General features: G+C 34.9%; 2 protein-coding genes across 3 annotated transcripts in view; one reads left to right on the forward strand and one right to left on the reverse strand.

Annotated features, from left to right (window-relative positions):
* Positions 1 to 354: 354 nt before the first annotated feature.
* Positions 355 to 3,926, reverse strand: LOC106670682. Its single transcript, XM_014401204.2, has 4 exons — positions 3,835 to 3,926; positions 3,619 to 3,771; positions 1,053 to 1,193; positions 355 to 580 (listed from the first exon to the last, which is right to left on the reverse strand). Exons 1-4 carry the CDS (start codon positions 3,910 to 3,912, stop codon positions 413 to 415), a joined length of 540 nt encoding a protein of 179 aa, XP_014256690.1. The 5' UTR covers positions 3,913 to 3,926; the 3' UTR covers positions 355 to 412.
* A 10,511-nt stretch (positions 3,927 to 14,437) lies between these two features.
* Positions 14,438 to 17,311, forward strand: part of LOC106670705 (vascular endothelial growth factor receptor 1) — an 85,993-nt gene continuing 83,119 nt past the window's right edge. Inside the window, exon 1 of one of the 2 annotated variants that reach the window (XM_014401260.2) lies at positions 14,438 to 14,748. In XM_014401260.2, coding sequence (XP_014256746.1) covers positions 14,688 to 14,748 — 61 coding nt within the window. In that variant the 5' untranslated portion in view covers positions 14,438 to 14,687. The remainder of the gene's footprint in view (positions 14,749 to 17,311) is intronic. The other variant, XM_014401261.2, reaches the window with a different exon arrangement.

Consider the following 17,311-nt stretch of genomic DNA (forward strand, 5'->3'; position numbering starts at 1 on the left):
CTTACATAGATGGGGAAGGCTGAGACAGAAACATGCCGGCTCTGTCAGGAGGAACCAGGCACATATCCTTTGTGAATGTAAAGCATTAGCCCATTGACGATACAGCCACTTCGGCAGGATATTTTTCATATCTATCAGGAGGCACCAAGGAAAGTGCTCAGTTAAGGAATAGCACACTTTCTAAGGTATGGCGATAAGCTCTAGGGCTTCCACAAAAGACCTGTTGAAGTCACAGTGGAGGAAAGTACAGATGTAAGCAATTCGTCCATAATTTACTTCTAGGCTACATTGTTTCTTGCACTATATTTCAAGCAGAATAATATTTTTTTAATAACACCATACAGAACATTAAGATCAATTTGCAATAATTGTTTTATTTTTTAATCCATAGATAATCATTTGGTTGACGTTGCTACCCTACTTTTTTCTTAATCACCTCCCCTTCAAATTCCAGACAAGACAGTCCGACTTCAGTTGTAATCATAGCGTACGCTTTGAGCACTCCGCCTGCCAGTAGACCCATGCTTGATTCATATTTTTTCAAATTTAACTTGGTTTCATTACCTCCACAAATTTTTCTCTGCAAAAAAACAAATGAAATTATATAGCTGCAGCCCACTTAAACATAGGGAATAAAGAAAAGACTACATAAGGTTTGAAGTAAAAAAGAAGATGTTCTTGCATGGCAGTCTCAGAAAAATTTATTTATTCTGGCAAAAACAAGTTCAGATTTTCTTATTGAAACATAATAGTGCTAGAACAAATGAGAAAAAAGAATACATTATGTCAATACATTATTTTTTGTTTAAATGTCGAAAATTGGAGAATATAAATTTTGAAAAACAGTTTATATGATATAAAGCAATGAATTCCCAATAAAAATAATAACTTTTCACTGTATAAAATCATTTTTGATATTTTATTTTGTAGAGAAAGAAAAGTATTGATACTGTGATTTAAAAAAATTCTGAAAACACCAAAGAAAACTTTTTTGGGGGCAAATTTTTAAACTTCTAATTAATAGCAGAGGTTTAAAATAAACATATACTTACTGCTTTAACTGGACAGGACTGGGAAATGCCGAAAAACGACAGAATTAATTTAATGTCATTACTTGCTTTAGGCAATTGTTGGCATATATCATCATGCCCTTCCTTATTATACAATTTCCCTTTAGATATTTTGTAATGAACCTAAAATAAAATTCAAAGATAAAAATATTCATATAAAATATATTTAATGTAAAATTCACAATTAAACTATAAAGTCTTATTATTTCTCGGCAACTCTGAACATACATACATACATTTACATATACGTATGTAAAGAATTGAGCTTGTGACTTCTTGCAGCTACAAATATCCACTAAATTTTGGGTTTAGACTGTCTGGGGTCAGACGCCGGTTGAAGACTAGGCACTCTCACTGAAGTTACACTGACAAAAACCCCACATAAGATCAGAAAAGCATTAGTGTGTAAAAGAAATTGGTGAACGCATTCAAAATCTCAAAAACATGGGAAAACAACGGTCTGACAATATTGTAGATGTTAGGGCACAAAGCAATTATTCTAGAAAACGAACAAGCAGATAAACTGGAACAGATCTCATAGGCTCAGAATCTATAATTTGGGCAATGAGATCAAACAGACTCCTCCAACTCAGAATGGGTCTACAAAAAACAAGATTCTTATGACTAAAGAACCCTCAGAGCACATAGATTGCTACAGCTAAACAGGGTAAAGCTCAGAAGAGAGGTAGGATGGTCACTGGCACCTACACAACATGGATATATTCAATATTGACCAAATCTGTAGGACGTGCAATGACGAAGAAACAGCCACCTATCTCTTACCATGTGAGGCAACTGCTCAAAATAACCTAGGGTACGAAGAAGACCTGGGAAAAAGAATTGCTGCAATGACAATTATATACTACGTTTTAAAAGAAGGGTTAAATCAATTGAACAGAACTGAGAAACTAGGAAAGTTAAGCCAGAAGCCTGAAGTGCTTGGGAAGTATCAAGCCCTAGCATATTTCTAATTATCATCAAACTCTTACTGATTCTTAGATAGAATCTTACCTATTTACATACCATTCACTCAAGCCGAGTGATGGAATACTCTGCAACATCTATCAGCCATATACTTATAACTATTTTAATTTGGGGGGGGGGTCAATTGAGCACTAATATTCCACCATTCTCTCATCATTCACGCTAATAAATACATTCACTCTAAAGATACACAAAATGATGTATTAAATCCTATATACAATAAAATAACCTTGATTCCTCCAAATATTAGAATAGGAAATAAGAACTTTGCACAAGCAAAATTTTCATATCAGGTGGCATTCCTACACCCTCTCTACAAGCAACTAAGGAATTACCCTTCAATTAATAAACCCTGAATTAATAATCCTTAATCGGATGAGGATGACCCTTCTTCTATGGGTTTAAAATCAGTTGAGTTGAGTTGTAGAAGTGTTTTGAGTTTGAGATAGGTAGAAGTTGTGCAAAACCAAAATTAAGACAAAAACCAAAACCACAAAAATTGAGGGTCAATTGGGCACTGATTATTCTACCATCAGCCTCCTCACACTAAACATTCTCGCTAATAAATACATTCAATATGTTCAATAAAATAGCCTTGATTGCTCCAAAAATTAATAGGGAACATAAACATTGCTCACGGACAATTTTCATATCAGGTGGCATTCTTACATGCTCTCTGTATGAAGTCGAGGAACCCCCCCCCCCAATGCATAGGACACATCAAGCAACCTTTCTTTACATGCTGGTTTGTGAACCTCACATAGCCTATTATTAATAGGTGAGGAGGATCCATCTTCTTCGATTGGGATCCACCGAAGGTCACCTATAAACCATTGATACGTAGCTCATCCGCCAATTCAACACACTATACACTGCCATTTACTTTTAATCATATTTTGTCAGATCCAGATGTTGGTACATGAGTCATTGCATTCGCCTTTTCATTACTTCAGAAATCAGACCTATTGGCTTGTACACTCTTCATTCAAATTTGAAGATTATAAAAAGAGCCTTATAGATTATATAAATTCAGACAAATAAATAGTGAACTGTTTCCACCAACTGATTTATTGATGTCGATGAATTTCAACTCATTAGATTTTTTACTCTAATCTTCAGGTTTTCTTAAGTTTGTTTTACAAACTCAAGAAAACTTGATGATTCTTATAAAAAGTGGAATCTGTCATTGAAGAAAAGAAAATCAACCAAAAAAGGAAGAGGAGTAGTCATTTACAAGATTATATAAACCATTTGAGTATAACGATTTTAAATTAAATTGTAGCTTGATCATACCTGATCATCCTGATCTGTGGAAACACATCTGACAAAGCCAAATTAGAGTGGGGTGATCGAATACGCTAAGTTACAAATTCATTATATCATAGTTTCCAGTATATTGAGTTACAAAAAGTAAACTATTCAAGAATATAGAACAGTTTAGTAAGAATTATAGTTCAATTTACTTTACTTTGTACTTTTTCAAAATATCCTGCTGTGGGTACAAGGTATATACTAATTAAGGTGATCTATGGGGTGAATCATCCTAACCTGTCATTAAATTTACCTTAGTAGTTTTAAATGCCTTTTTGTTTTCCACACAGCCAGTCGCATCAACAAAGCAATCCGAATTGAGTGAGACATTGAAATTTTCCAGCCTGATGTCACTCGCTGATCCACCACAGTTTTGCAATTTGTGCGTTATGAGTTCGTATCCCCCCTTTAATACAAAAAGTTTTGTCAAATGGAACAAGGTAGTTTTTTTAATGATTATCAATCTTACACAAGCCAGAACGTTTTTGGTTGATAAACTAAGAAAACAACCACAGGCGTACAGCAGCAAGTAGCTCGAGCGGGTCATGTCGACTAATGATACAGTCGTATTGTTATTTGCATTTTATACTGGGCCAGATTAAATCAGCCGTTCTAGGCACTATAAAAATCTAATTCCGGTCATTTAATCGTCCTTCTAAATTAAACATCCTTTAACAATGAAAACATTGGATTCATAACATTTTTTTTAACTTTTAGGTCGTTTAAAAACGGAATTTAAAGGCAAACGCACAATTCTTCAAGTCTCACTTTTTTAAAAACTGAAATTCTGGTTCTTCACATTTCGATTTGTTGGTTAAATCTGTTATATTATAATTAACCCCATCGCCATTTTTTAAAGAAAAACATAAGGAAGGACTTGATCCCGCGGTCATAACGTTTATAAAATAATTATGCTTAAAAAACGCAATAATTTTTCCAGAATATATTGAGATTTCCTGAAAGGGTTTGCGAGGGTGGTGGATCTTTTGTTTCCCATCCACCACCTGGCGACGGGACGAAATTTTTTCTCGCTTTTCTCTGTTACGTCATACAATTTTCATATTGCATCCTCGGACGACAGTCCTTCTTGTTCCATATCGCCCACACGAAATCTTATTGCCCATTATAGAGCTGAGCTTTTATACTGGAATGAATTTTTCCAAAATCTTTCCTAGAACAGGTAGGCAGCAAATTGGCTCACCTAGGGGTGATGGATCTGTATTTCGTTTCCGATCATTTTTGGCGTGCGCGTTTCGGTTCGCCATCTTCCTTCCTGTTGACCTTTGGCTGTATGCTAACAAACGAAGGGTCAACGTTTTTCTTGATTCCCTTCAAAGTTGTTACCGTTTGTTAGCCCGGGGCAGTTTCAGTCGACAATTTCAAAGACCGATAAAAGGTACAGAAAGGCTTGGAGTCTCTCGAGACGACCAAATTCAGGTCCCAGAATCACAAGACGACTGTTTTATTCCCCAGAGTTAAAACCCTCCAGTTTCGGTGAGGGTTTTTTAATCACGAGTTTGCACTGTCAATTGCAACGGAAACGTATCATCTCTCTGCTCCGTATAGAGAGCGAGTAGGTGTTGTGGCCTACAATACAATTGTTTTTCTGTCTAACTGTAGCAATGTGTTTGCCACTTTTGTCGAGAGTTCTTTAATCATACGTTTTACTGTTCCTAGCACCTCTGGAGTTCGTCCGCTTCGCCTTAAATTTTGAAATAGAGTCTCTGTCCAGTTTGCCTGCGTTTTCATTCCCCTGTTTGTGTCCTGGCACCAGGATATTGTCAGGTTGTTGTGTGTATCTAATGTTTTGGAGAGTTTGGATGTTAGCTGATGCTTGTAACTTGGCTGTCAGATCTTATGAGGATTTTTCGCCATTGTAAGTACTCTGTACACTCTTCTAGAGATGAAGTTTCGGCCATCAATGACCCTGATCCAGTCAGAGACTAATCCATTCGGCCGTTGCTCTCTTTTTGTGGTAGTTTGAAATTTATAGATGGTTCCTGGTTTTTGATGTTACTCAAACACGTTTCGGCTTTGATCCATCTTCAGTGAGGAACTTATAAGAAAATAACATTTTAATTCCGTTGTAATAACACCGACTGAAGATCGTAATAAATCGAAACTCGTCTGATAGGCCAAAACGATCGGAAATGGCCAACCTATGGGTTCAATGCCTTGCAGCACAAGGGGAAATCTCACAGGGTTGTTTGTTTTGTTAAAATGAAAAAGTTCATGTTTTACGTTTTTAAATGAACTTTTGGAATTATTTACTATCCAAAAATCTGGTCGGATGGACCTGCGACCTTTCCGGAGTCGCTTCAGTTCTGATCATCCCTCCGACGGTGGATCTGACAAGTCTACCGTTGAATTCCGTATTGTCTACAGCGGATCTGCCTGGAGATAGTTTTATCGGTTTTTTGCTGTACGACTAGGAGAAGCCCCAACTGAAATGGCGACATGTAGCCTGGCGGAGATCTTTATTTTAACGAGGAACAACTCCCAGAACAGAAGCATGCATTCTGACATCTAATTCTGACATACATCTTTTTTTACTGATTCAAGGACGACCCTGAAGAAGAAATACTTGATTTAAATTAACCAAACCGTCCTTAACTATAACCTGACTTAACCTAATAGTCGGTATATATCCTAAACCTACTTACCCTAACCGTCCTTTACTAAAACCCTTTTTAATCTTTTGATAAATGATCGTTTATGCGTAAATGTTGAAAAGAAAAGCCGAAAGATACAATTTTCTACAATTTGTGAAAATGTTTACTTCATTGCGGTGTATCGCGTTTCCTATTGGATTTAGAAAAAAAATTCCTCGCAGTAAAATATATTCTACATTCTTCTATCTTCAAGATTAATAATTCCTAAGCTCTAGAACGAGATATTCAAGGGAAAACGAAAACAGACCGAAAACGTTTGTGGTTTTTGCCCAAGGAAAGTTTAAGCGACGCCTTTCAAATTGGATGACTTTTAATATTGGCTTAATTTACAAAAACAAAAACCGACCATTTTTACATAATGACTGGACTGGCAAATTTGAGCCCTCGTCGAGGCGCGTTTCCTGACACGCCATATTCGCCGGACATTGCGCTTATAGATTATGATCTATTCCGGTCAGTGAAAAAATTATTCAATCAAACCGCTTTTATACAGACGAGAGAAATAAAACGTAAATGTACATTAAAATTACTTGTTAAGTAGAAAGTCGTCTATAGTAGGGAGGAGGAAGCTTTTGACATAATTTAAATAATTTGCACGATAACCTGACACGAGTTTAATTAAAAATTTTTGCGTCTCATTCTTCTTACAGTCGTACTGGAAATGGAAACATTTCTGGCTTGCCTACTAACCCTACTTAACATAATCTAACCGTCCTTAAATCGAACCCTACTTAACATAACCTAACCGTCCTTAACGCTAATCCTACTTAACGTAACCTAACCGTCCTTAAATCCAACTCTACTTAACAAAACTGAACCGACCTTAATGCCAACCCTACTTAACATAACCGCCCTTAAATCTAACCCTAATTAGTATAACCTAACCGTCCTTAACGCTACCCCTACTTATTCCTATGTACCGAGGATTAGGAATAGGTGCACCATTTCTCATATGCTGAATGAACTTTGATCCCTAGAAATGACAAAGGTGGGGTGAGTATATTGTTTAACCTTTTTAAAAGATAGTTCTTCCTCTCCGTACTCAATGTAATTTGTAATAATTGTAAGTAAGAACTATTTTTTAAAGAGATAAAACTTTGATCCCAGTTCCAAAGGGATACAATGACTCTCTCGAGTGCGATGAGGAGAATTAGGCGTTGACTTTGAGAATCAAATTGAAATTAAGATGGGCAGTTTGGATGACTCGAGAGTTGCACAATCTTGCTCTTACTTAATCTTCATTGAACCCGATGTCAACGGTGTCAATATAGCCCGGCTATGACGATGATACAACAGTTTAAAAACATCCTCTGAGTTGTGTAAAATTCGCATTTCATTTTTTCTCCAGATACACGGCGGTCATGTCGGGGACAAAAGTCGTGGCGCTTCGGCTTATGTTGACCCATCCTCAATTTTCTCGTTATGCCAACAAGTTGCCCGTACGAACTTGTAAGTTATACTTATTTTCATGGAAGTTAAGTCCCTTTCCGCTAGCCGTTTATTATTTATATTGCATTATCTTTAACATGTGGACTTTCTGTTTGCTGTAATGAAATCAAGGTTATTTCGTCGGTAAACACCGAGCTTCCGCCGAATGTCGTTACGCTTTTTAAAAACCAGGAAGCATACGCATCGACATCCCTTCCTATCCCTCCTTTCTCATGATTGGAAAGATTAATTTTAATTGCTTTTTTTTACTTATTTTCATTTGGTCGATTGACATTTAATTTTGTAATTAATTTTTGTTGATTTTTAATGGCTGATATTATTTGAATTAATCTGTCTATGGTTTTAATACTGTGTATGTTAAACATTGACTGGAAGAAATAACCAACATTTTTACCATAAATACAAATCTATGTGACAAAGATAAAGTGCACATTACTTTGTTCGTTAATTTATTACTATTTTACCAACCAATGGGGGGTTTAGGTGATTTGAGTAACCACGCACTACAAATTTGTACAACTATTTATTTAAACAATACACAATGTACACTGCCCTCAGCGTATATGCAGATGGTTCCAGGGACGTCAGGAGTGTTGGTGCTACAAGTATCTGTGGAAAAAATATTTATTTTCACTAAATCCCCTGGTAAGCAACTATCTCATTGAGACGTGTTGAGCAGGAAGTGAAAAGTGTATTTTTCTCTGGATTTCTGGTCATTCGAGTGTCCCTGGAAATGGGAAAGCAGATATGGCTGCCAAGGAGGAAGATGGAGTTGGAAACCTTGTTGTGGAGGTAAGCCAGGATGACATTGCGGCCTTTAGAGAGAAAATAGTTACAATGGCAATAAACCACCTACCACACAGGCATGGCTTTCATCCTTTAGGTTGAAGAGAAGCGAGGAGGTTGAGAATAGGACACTGCTGGACCATCAAGGGTCACTTAATGGCCCACGACTCTCTGCATGTATGCAGAGCATGCAATGAAATAATAACAACAAAACATATTTTACTATCATGTCGCATATATCATGACTTAAGAAAATTTTATTCTCTTGAATAGGCTGTTTGAAATATTAGGGGACAACCAAGAAAAAATTGCCAAATTTTTCAGTTTTTTGACAGCAGCAAATTTAATAGATAAAATGTGATCTACCATACTGATAACAAGAATTAAATAAATAAATAAAAAGTAAATAAGATAACTGGCAAGTCGGCCCGGCTGGATTGGAGCCCTAGGCCAAAGTTTGGGGCGAAAATGACCAAAAAAACAATACACAAGAAAAAACGTGCTCTCTTATTGGACTCAACTTAGCAAGTCTTGCCATGTGCTCTTGAAGTATTGTTGCTCACAAACCATTTATTGGATAAATAAGCAATATTTTGTGAGATGTCTCCATGTTACTGATCATTTTGGTCTGCCTATCCTCGCTGGGTGGGTCTTCTAAAAGAGACTTGATTTGATGGAATCACAAAGACACACTGAAAATAGGAACGAGCACCGGTTTGGGATTAAGCGTTGAAAAGGAGACAAAAGAAATAGCAGAAACTAAAAACAGAAGAAAATTCCGCAATCTTGCCTGAGTACAACATTGAAAAACCAGCAAACAAGATAAACATTGGCCACATCCAAGTGCAATACTGGGAGAAAAGATTGTAACCAAATTATGTAATACACACAGCCAATAGAATGGTGCATCAGGAAATACACCAACTGTCATCTAGGTGTAGCAATAACCAGGCAGAAATATTAACATGAATTGAAAGAATGTGCTAAAATATCTAAAACACTAGAACTTTAAAGAGATAATGAAGTGAGAAGGGCTATAGAAACTATGGAGCAGCGATGGCTTTTCAGATAAGGGTACTCAAGAAAATGGCAAATGAAGATTGAAGGGTTGGAGTGACGAAAATGCAGATAAATAGCCCAAAAAGGCTGGTAGTTGGCACAAATAATGAATCGGAAATGTCAGTTCCAACGGTCAGGAGATCGATTCTTATTTGTGGCAGTGGAATGATTCAAAAAGAACAAGAGTAAAGTAATGATAAAGTAAGAGGTTATGTTAAGTAGGGTTAGATTTAAGGATGGTTAGGTTATGTTAAATAGGATTAGAGTTAAGGGCGGTTAGGTTATGTTAACATTATGTTAGCATTAAGTACGGTTAGGTTATATGAAATAGCGTTAGCATCGAAGACAGGTTGAAGGGAGAAATGTTTCAATATGAGATTAATCAGATTAAAAATGTTTAGTTTGTTAGCATTAGGGCTTAGGTTAAGTAGTCATATACATTCATTGCTGTCGGGGTTATTGTTTGGCTTTGGGTTAAGCTTAAAAGCTCTCCCCTGACTTTAAACATTCAATGAATTATAGTGGTTGTAAACTGAAAAAAATAGTCGTCAACCAGGTTGGCATGTCACAATTTAAAATTGTGATCTGGGAAAATAATTCAATCAATTGGCTCAACTTTTTAGTTCTTGTTCGATTCCTTGAGCTACAGCAACAAGAAAGAAGAAAAGCTCGTCAAGCATAACAGTAACAATGTTCTTTGAGAAAGCTGAAAGAGCAAACATCGCTGGTTCATCTTCTTCTAACTGTGGAATTTATTTTATCCTTTTTATAAATTTTATCTTTTTTAGGCTCCTAATAATTTTTTCTTGTTTGTTTCGCATCTGTTGATGTATGTACATATTGTTTTCCTTCGAGGAATAAATTTTATGTATGTTACCATACATTATTTTTCTTATTGAAAAACCCCTGACATATATGCACGTAAGTTTATAACATAACATTGACGATAGGCATGATACATAAAGTGTCTGGTATGTAGATGGATGAAAATGCTTCAAAGTCTGAAATTTGAAACTATTATCCATAGTTCTCGTTATCCAAGTGATGCTCTGTGGATAACGAGAGTCTACTGTACTGTTATTATTATCTTATGTTATATCTTATCTGTTATTATTATATATTTCCTCTAAAAAATAATATTTCAAGAGAATTCCAAGGGTGATAGTGATTCTTTTTCAAAAAAGAATTTAAATCTTGTGTTTAAGAAGTAATAAAGCAAAATGTTTCTGAACAACATTCCAACGAGGCTTGTCTTAGGTATATGCAATTTTATGATAAACAATGATACAAAAAATGAAATCATTGCTTAACAACTAGGCTTTATAATTGAGGCAATGATTCGAAGGACAAAGCTTAAAGAAAATATTTTTAGTCATCAATCTATCATCATTGGATTGATCTTTCAAGACCTCTGTTTTTAAAATTAATCTACTCTACTAAACAGAATAGCCATTTCAGTTGTGATAGTCGAGGAATTTTCAAAAAACATCTAGCACGTTCAAATTAAACCATGTACAATATGAACATTGATACATGTTGTGTGTACTGTTTTGATAACATGAATAAAATCCACATAATGCAAAACTTGCTAACTTGTCAGGGAAAGTCAGGGATTGTTTACAACAGAATTTTCAATTTTTACTAATTGAAAAATAAAGTAAACAGTCTAGTACTAGAGTGTCAAGAATCACCCATTAATACCGTTAAAAGTTATGTCTCACTGACCAACAGGTCACAAGGATACTGCAGCTTTAACCTGGAAGGATTATTGGGAATAGTACAGGTTAAGCTTAGGCCTAATGGAATGGGATGAAATGAAATGGATTTGTTAAATTTTATGTATTGGGATTTTATGACATCTTTCATAAAAGGAATGTTAAGATCTGAATTTGAAATGGATTTTATGATAGGATACATAGAAAGAAGTGTTTACTATTTTTCAGACAATTTTAGATTGGAAAATCTGAATGCCATGACAGTTTGAATGTTTGATTGAACCCCACAGTTTGATGCAATAAATCCAAATGGGCTTTATTATCATCTTGGATATTAATAGTTTGTTGTGAAGCATCATTATTGATCATTTAGAAGTTGTAAAAATTTCTTTATACCAGCAAGTCAGTTCTTGCTTATCTCATCTTGTATGTTGATTCCATATTAGTTTCAATGCCCAGCACAAGTTAGCAGACATAGTTAACTATGGTCTAGATATATTGGGGGTCGTTATTCAAAGTAGGAGGTAAAAGTTATGTGTTGGCTTTTGTCATTATTCATTATTTATTTTTATTTGCCATTTTTAAGCCAAGGCTCTAGGTTGTTAAGGTGAGTGATGTGAGAGAAGAGGACCTTTATTGTAGGATAGTAGTAACATTTGCACAACTGTGGATGGGTGACTAGGTCAGACAATGGGATAAAGACAGGATGGGGCCAAAGGCACTCAAAAAGACTCCAGCCTTAACCAGATAGTAGATCAGTTCCCTGGCTAACCTGAAAGAAGTGGTCAGTCAGATATAATCACAGAATGAAGAAGTAGGTGAAGAGTTAGATGCTCCTGAGTTTCCACAGCAAACCTTGATGCCAAACCAAATCAATGAGCTACATTTTTAATTCTTTTTTTTCATACCACAGACATGTTAAATCAAATTATTATGTATATTTTAAGTTAAATTAGCTTTCATTATTTCTATACCAATAAAAAAATTTCACAAAATCTTTTAGCCATAAAACTTGCATTTCTGTACTTGTATGTAGGTATATGTATATATTACCATATTTCACTTATATAATTTCTAATTGAAATATTTACTGATTATATATTCATCTAAATTTGCACAAAATACTCTTATTTTACTTACTTAATCAACATTTTTATATAATTGTTCTCTAATATTATTTATGTAACATTTTAAAATATGTATATTATGTTAAACAATGTTATATTCTTTTACAATTACAATTTAAAAATTTAAAATAACAATGATAAATGTGATCTTTTTTAGGTATATTTTATGAATCATTCTTTTAAGCTATTTTCTTACTTACATATTGTTTAATACTTAAGTAATTTTTCCTTTGTTTTCTTATTTTTACTTTTACGTTATATTTTTTATATTGTATATTTCTATATTTAAACTTTTTTTTATAAATTGGATTAATTTGTAAAATATATATTATTATTATTACTACATCGAAGAGGCTGGGCAGTCCTGTTTCAAGTGAGGAAGAGATTGCATCTTCAACACGGTGGCTGTGTGTTTGATTTTTCCTAGGAAAGAGTCAAGTGATAGGATTGAGGAAGTGGTTGTCACTTTGCAGTGTGAATGTTCCATTGTAACATCATTATAAAGGTATGTTAGGAAGAAGATTTATTTTTTAGGGAGGAATCGAAGGATGTCAACAGTTATAAGATCATAACCAAGAGCTTTATTTTGGGGAAGGTTTTTTATAATATAATTGACCTCAAGTATGAAAAGCTTTTGAGAGATGGAAAAGAGGTAGTGGTAGGAATAGCTCTTTTTCTATGGTTTCTGTATCATCAGGAATAATATAATGAAATGGAACAATAAGACAAATTTCTGAGGCCCAAGATGTGGACAGATGTAATAAACAAAAAACAAATTAATTGAATTAGATGGGACATTTAAGCAGAACAAGTGAAGATAAATTGGGCCGAAAAAGCCACAAAATGGATACTACATTTAGTAAGATGGAGAAGAAAAGGTCAATCCAAAACACATAGGAAGAAAAATCCTAAAAAATAGGCAAGAGACAATAGGCTTACCCCAAGGAATTAAAGAAACCACCAAAGAGCAAGTGAAAAAAGGACAAAAATAGGTTTAAGTTACTTAGATGCAGTTCCAACGTTACACTTTGTTTTTCAAGCAGACCCCCATCTCTTTCCATTCTATATTTTTGCCCTGTTCCAACAATTGTCTGCTGTGTATTTCTTAAGATCTTCCCCCCAGAGTGCTTTTGTCTATCTTTTCCTTTCTACTAACTAATCCATTTTGTGGCCATATGTCTTATCCCAATCTACCGTCATCACAAATTGCCTTGGTCTGTTGTTAAATACCATAGTCCTTATGTCGAGCCTCATTAGTTATTCTTATTGCTTCATTTTTCTTCATTTATGATGGAAACAGTGTTCCAGTAAATTTGTAATTTGACCCTTACTCAATCATCTTGTTCTGCCTAGGCAAGCTGGGTTGGTCAGACACGCTTTAGCATTTCACCATCTTCAGTATGACCTACATGATCAAATTACAGATTCATCACCCTGCAGATGACAGGAGGTAATGCCAAGGTTCTGGTGGATTTTTCACATCTCAAGAATGGATGATGACCTCTTGTATAACACTGATGTTTGCTTGTATATTGTGGCTGATAGTCAAACTGCGATAGTTTTCTCCTGCCATCATGAAAAGTCTACTCACTTTTCCCCATGGATCAAAGAGAAGAGGACTAGGCGCCATTCTGTGACTACAAGTAAAATTATACAAACAACTTACACATGAAATGACCTTAACCTACAAATTAGCAGACTGGTGTGCTAACAACCAAGCAGAGCTTGTAGCCATACTAAATGTAATAGGTTGCAACTGCAAGATCCAGTTCTCAAAAGAATCATCAGTCAACATCAATTTCATTTGTTTGTAGTTATTAATTTGTAATCTGAAGTATCAGTAATTATTCTGATTGTTTTATTTATAAATGCCAGACATCGAAGATCACTCCAAATAGAACTGCGCTGGAATTTTTGCTTGCTCCATTTTGTTAAAACTATAGTACTTAATAGTCAGAATTAAATATTTGATTCAGACCTAAATGACTGGAAACTGCCAAATTATATGTTTTACACCTCGCAGACCACAGGAAGAAGACTCTAGGACTATTAGGAGGACTGACAAGTCTCCTTTTGAACAGCCTTACTTTTTTCATGGTAAATATTTATTTATTTAATGTTTAGATTTTTATTAAATAAAACATGCGCATAGTTTCGGTCTTGCACGATATTTTTCTAAAGGGTAGTCGTGAGCAGTGCAAAGTTGTAATTTTTACACCTTTTGTCCAGAATTAGGGGGAAATGTCAACTGCCGACGTGGCATTGGCCTCCGGAGGACCTTCGCATCTTCGAGGTCTTCTTCGTCCGGTCGGTTTCGCTCTGCGCCAAAGACTCCCCTCTCTCGGGTGCGGCTCTCCCACTTTCTCAGAGGCAGACCAAGGCCGGCTCGGGCACTTCGGGTTCGGGCAGTCCGGTTCGAGTCTCCGACACGACTTGTGCGTTTTATATCTGTGATTTCCGAAGGAATTTTATGCGCCGTCGTTGTGCCCTGCGAGTGCAGCCTCCACCCGCGACATGCAGCTCGTCACTGCCTGGGTCTTCCTCCTCTTCACCTTCTTCGCCCGCCCCTCCGAATGTGAGTCATTCTTTTTTCTCTTACAATTTTTTTAAAATCCAAATTAAAATTTTTTTTTAAATCCAATTTCTCGACTTTTAGTTTATAGTCTTTATGAGATTTTCAATGAAATAGGCTCAAATCTAAGATTTTTTTTTGTATCTGAGAATCTATGTGCGCAATTTTGCCTCCAAATATTTTCTCACCCTGTTCAATTTGAATAAAATTCGACATTACGCTATATTGGTACACTATTTTTGACGGTTTCGAAATTTTACATTTTTGGTTCGAAACCGCAAAAATTGTCTGACCGGAAAAAATTACTTGATTTAAATGATTGATATACTTTTTTGTTTCTAATTGACATTTCTAATTTTATAAATCATTTTACTGTATTTGTGTCTATCTCCAAAATCCAAGTAAATATAATTAAGAAAGAATGCAAAGGGTAGCGGACTCAACGCTCAGCCTTGTCGCACACCTTTGTCGTTACTTTTCTTAAAGGCCGACCTTATTCCACACAGATGCATGTGACCTCGATGCAAATTTTTAAGTCTTTTCACCATCCTGCTGGAAAAACCTGACATAACTTGCAGAAAATTTGTCTGTCAGTGCGAATGCTGTGGAAAGATTGGCAAAAGTTTCGAATGCTTTTGCCCTCTTTTGACTAGTTTTACTTTTCACAAAACTCTTAGGTAAATATCTGGTCTACGGTTGAATAAAACTTCCTAAACCAGCTTGGAATTCATGTAGGATGCCTTCTTGTTTTTCCTATTGTATTACCAAATTATGGGCCTATGTAGTTACTAACATAACTGGAATGCCTTTCTTATACAATGGGAATATCCTGCCTTAAAATTATCTGTCACAACGCCTGTCTCAAATATTATTTTATAGTGAGAATTATAGAGAAAATAGAGTTTTTGTCTAAGGCACAAGTGCGCATTTTCGTTCATAACTCTCTATCATTTCCAGGCCTTTAAAAGAAAGGCATTCGCTCCCTAAAAAGAAACTCTTGAATACAAATTTTCGAGAAATAAAAATAGAAGAGTTTTTGTCAAATTCGTCAGCCTTTACAAATGCCTCCGATTTGTTTTCGAATGTCAAAAAACTTGTTCTAAATTTCAATCGGCTCGACTAACCCACTAGACTCTTTAGAGCCCCATAAATGACGTAAATTGACAGAACTGTGGCATCCATAAAAAAATTAGGACCAGTGATATAAAATAAGACGTTTTATGAAGTTGTGTCAATTTCATCCTTATTTTTCTCACTTATAACGACATAAAATCTAAACATTGTTGACATACATTGACAGTGGAAACGTTAAGCTTTCTAACGGTCGTAATAACGTTAAATTTGGATTAAATCCACAATTGCAGTAGTGGTTTCAATGATGATTCGTTCAGTTGTCTGATTTCTGCAAAGTAGATTGAAATATTTTTTGCTAAGAAACAGTCAATATGGTTTTTTTTTATATTCTAAAAAAACTATTTAATACAAATTTTGGGGAAGATAATTGTTTTACTCATATTGTTCAGCCTTTACAAATGCCTACGATTTGTTTTCGAATTAAAAAAAAATGTGTTGTAAATTTCAATCGGTTCAACCGACCCACTAGAATGTTAAGAGGCTTTTAGAGCCCAATAAATTACATAAAATGACAGAACTGTGGCATCCATAAAAAGATTAGGACCAGTGATATAAAATAAGACGTTTTATGAAGTTGTGTCAGTTTCATCTTATTTTTCTCACTTATAACGACATAAAATCTAAACAATGATGACATACATTGACAGTGGAAACGTTAAGCTTTCCAACGGTCGTAATAACGTTAAATTTATATAAAATCCAAAATTGTAATGGTTTTTTAAGTGGAACGACGTGCATCGGCGGGAAAAATAATTGTCCCCGGTAAATCAAGCTAAAAATTCTAATTTTGTATTGCAATTAAAATTCGTATTTAAGTGCTTTAAAGTGTGCTTAGAACGAATCCAAATTGCTTTTTTCGATAAAAGTATTTTTTGGCCTGTTTTACTGACAGCTTACTTTGATTTTTGAAACTTTTTTATACCTAATTTCATTTAATACAACTTGATAATTATTTTCTAATTCTAAGTAAAATAAGGAATAAATAAATTCGAATTGGGGGATGAAATCCAGAGGTGTTATGAAATTTGATATTTTGTCAATTGTCAAAACTTTACACATTGAATGGACTGTTTTAGAACTGGGGCCGAATTTTTGGATTAACCGCAGGAAAATTCTTTCCTAAGAACATTATTGGACCAATAATTTTTTTTTTCAACCCTTGATCTTTAGGATTTTTATAACTTATAAACCATAAATTGCAAAAATTAAGGTCGGAAATTTTTAAAACCAGCTTGATAACATATTAAGCCGCTGACTAAAACTGATCATTGAACATGATTTATTGTTGATTGGGTACATTTAACAAATTCTAAATATTGTTGTTTGGATTTTAGCCGAAACCTTACTAAACAATTAATAAAAATAACGACAACAAAAGTCTGATGTGCAGTTAAGAGGGTATAAATTAATATTTCGCTTGACTGCCTGATTG

Source organism: Cimex lectularius, unplaced genomic scaffold (assembly GCF_000648675.2).
Source record: "Cimex lectularius strain Harlan isolate CLEC.00 unplaced genomic scaffold, Clec_2.1 scaffold458, whole genome shotgun sequence".
Classification (NCBI taxonomy): Eukaryota; Metazoa; Arthropoda; class Insecta; order Hemiptera; family Cimicidae; genus Cimex; species Cimex lectularius.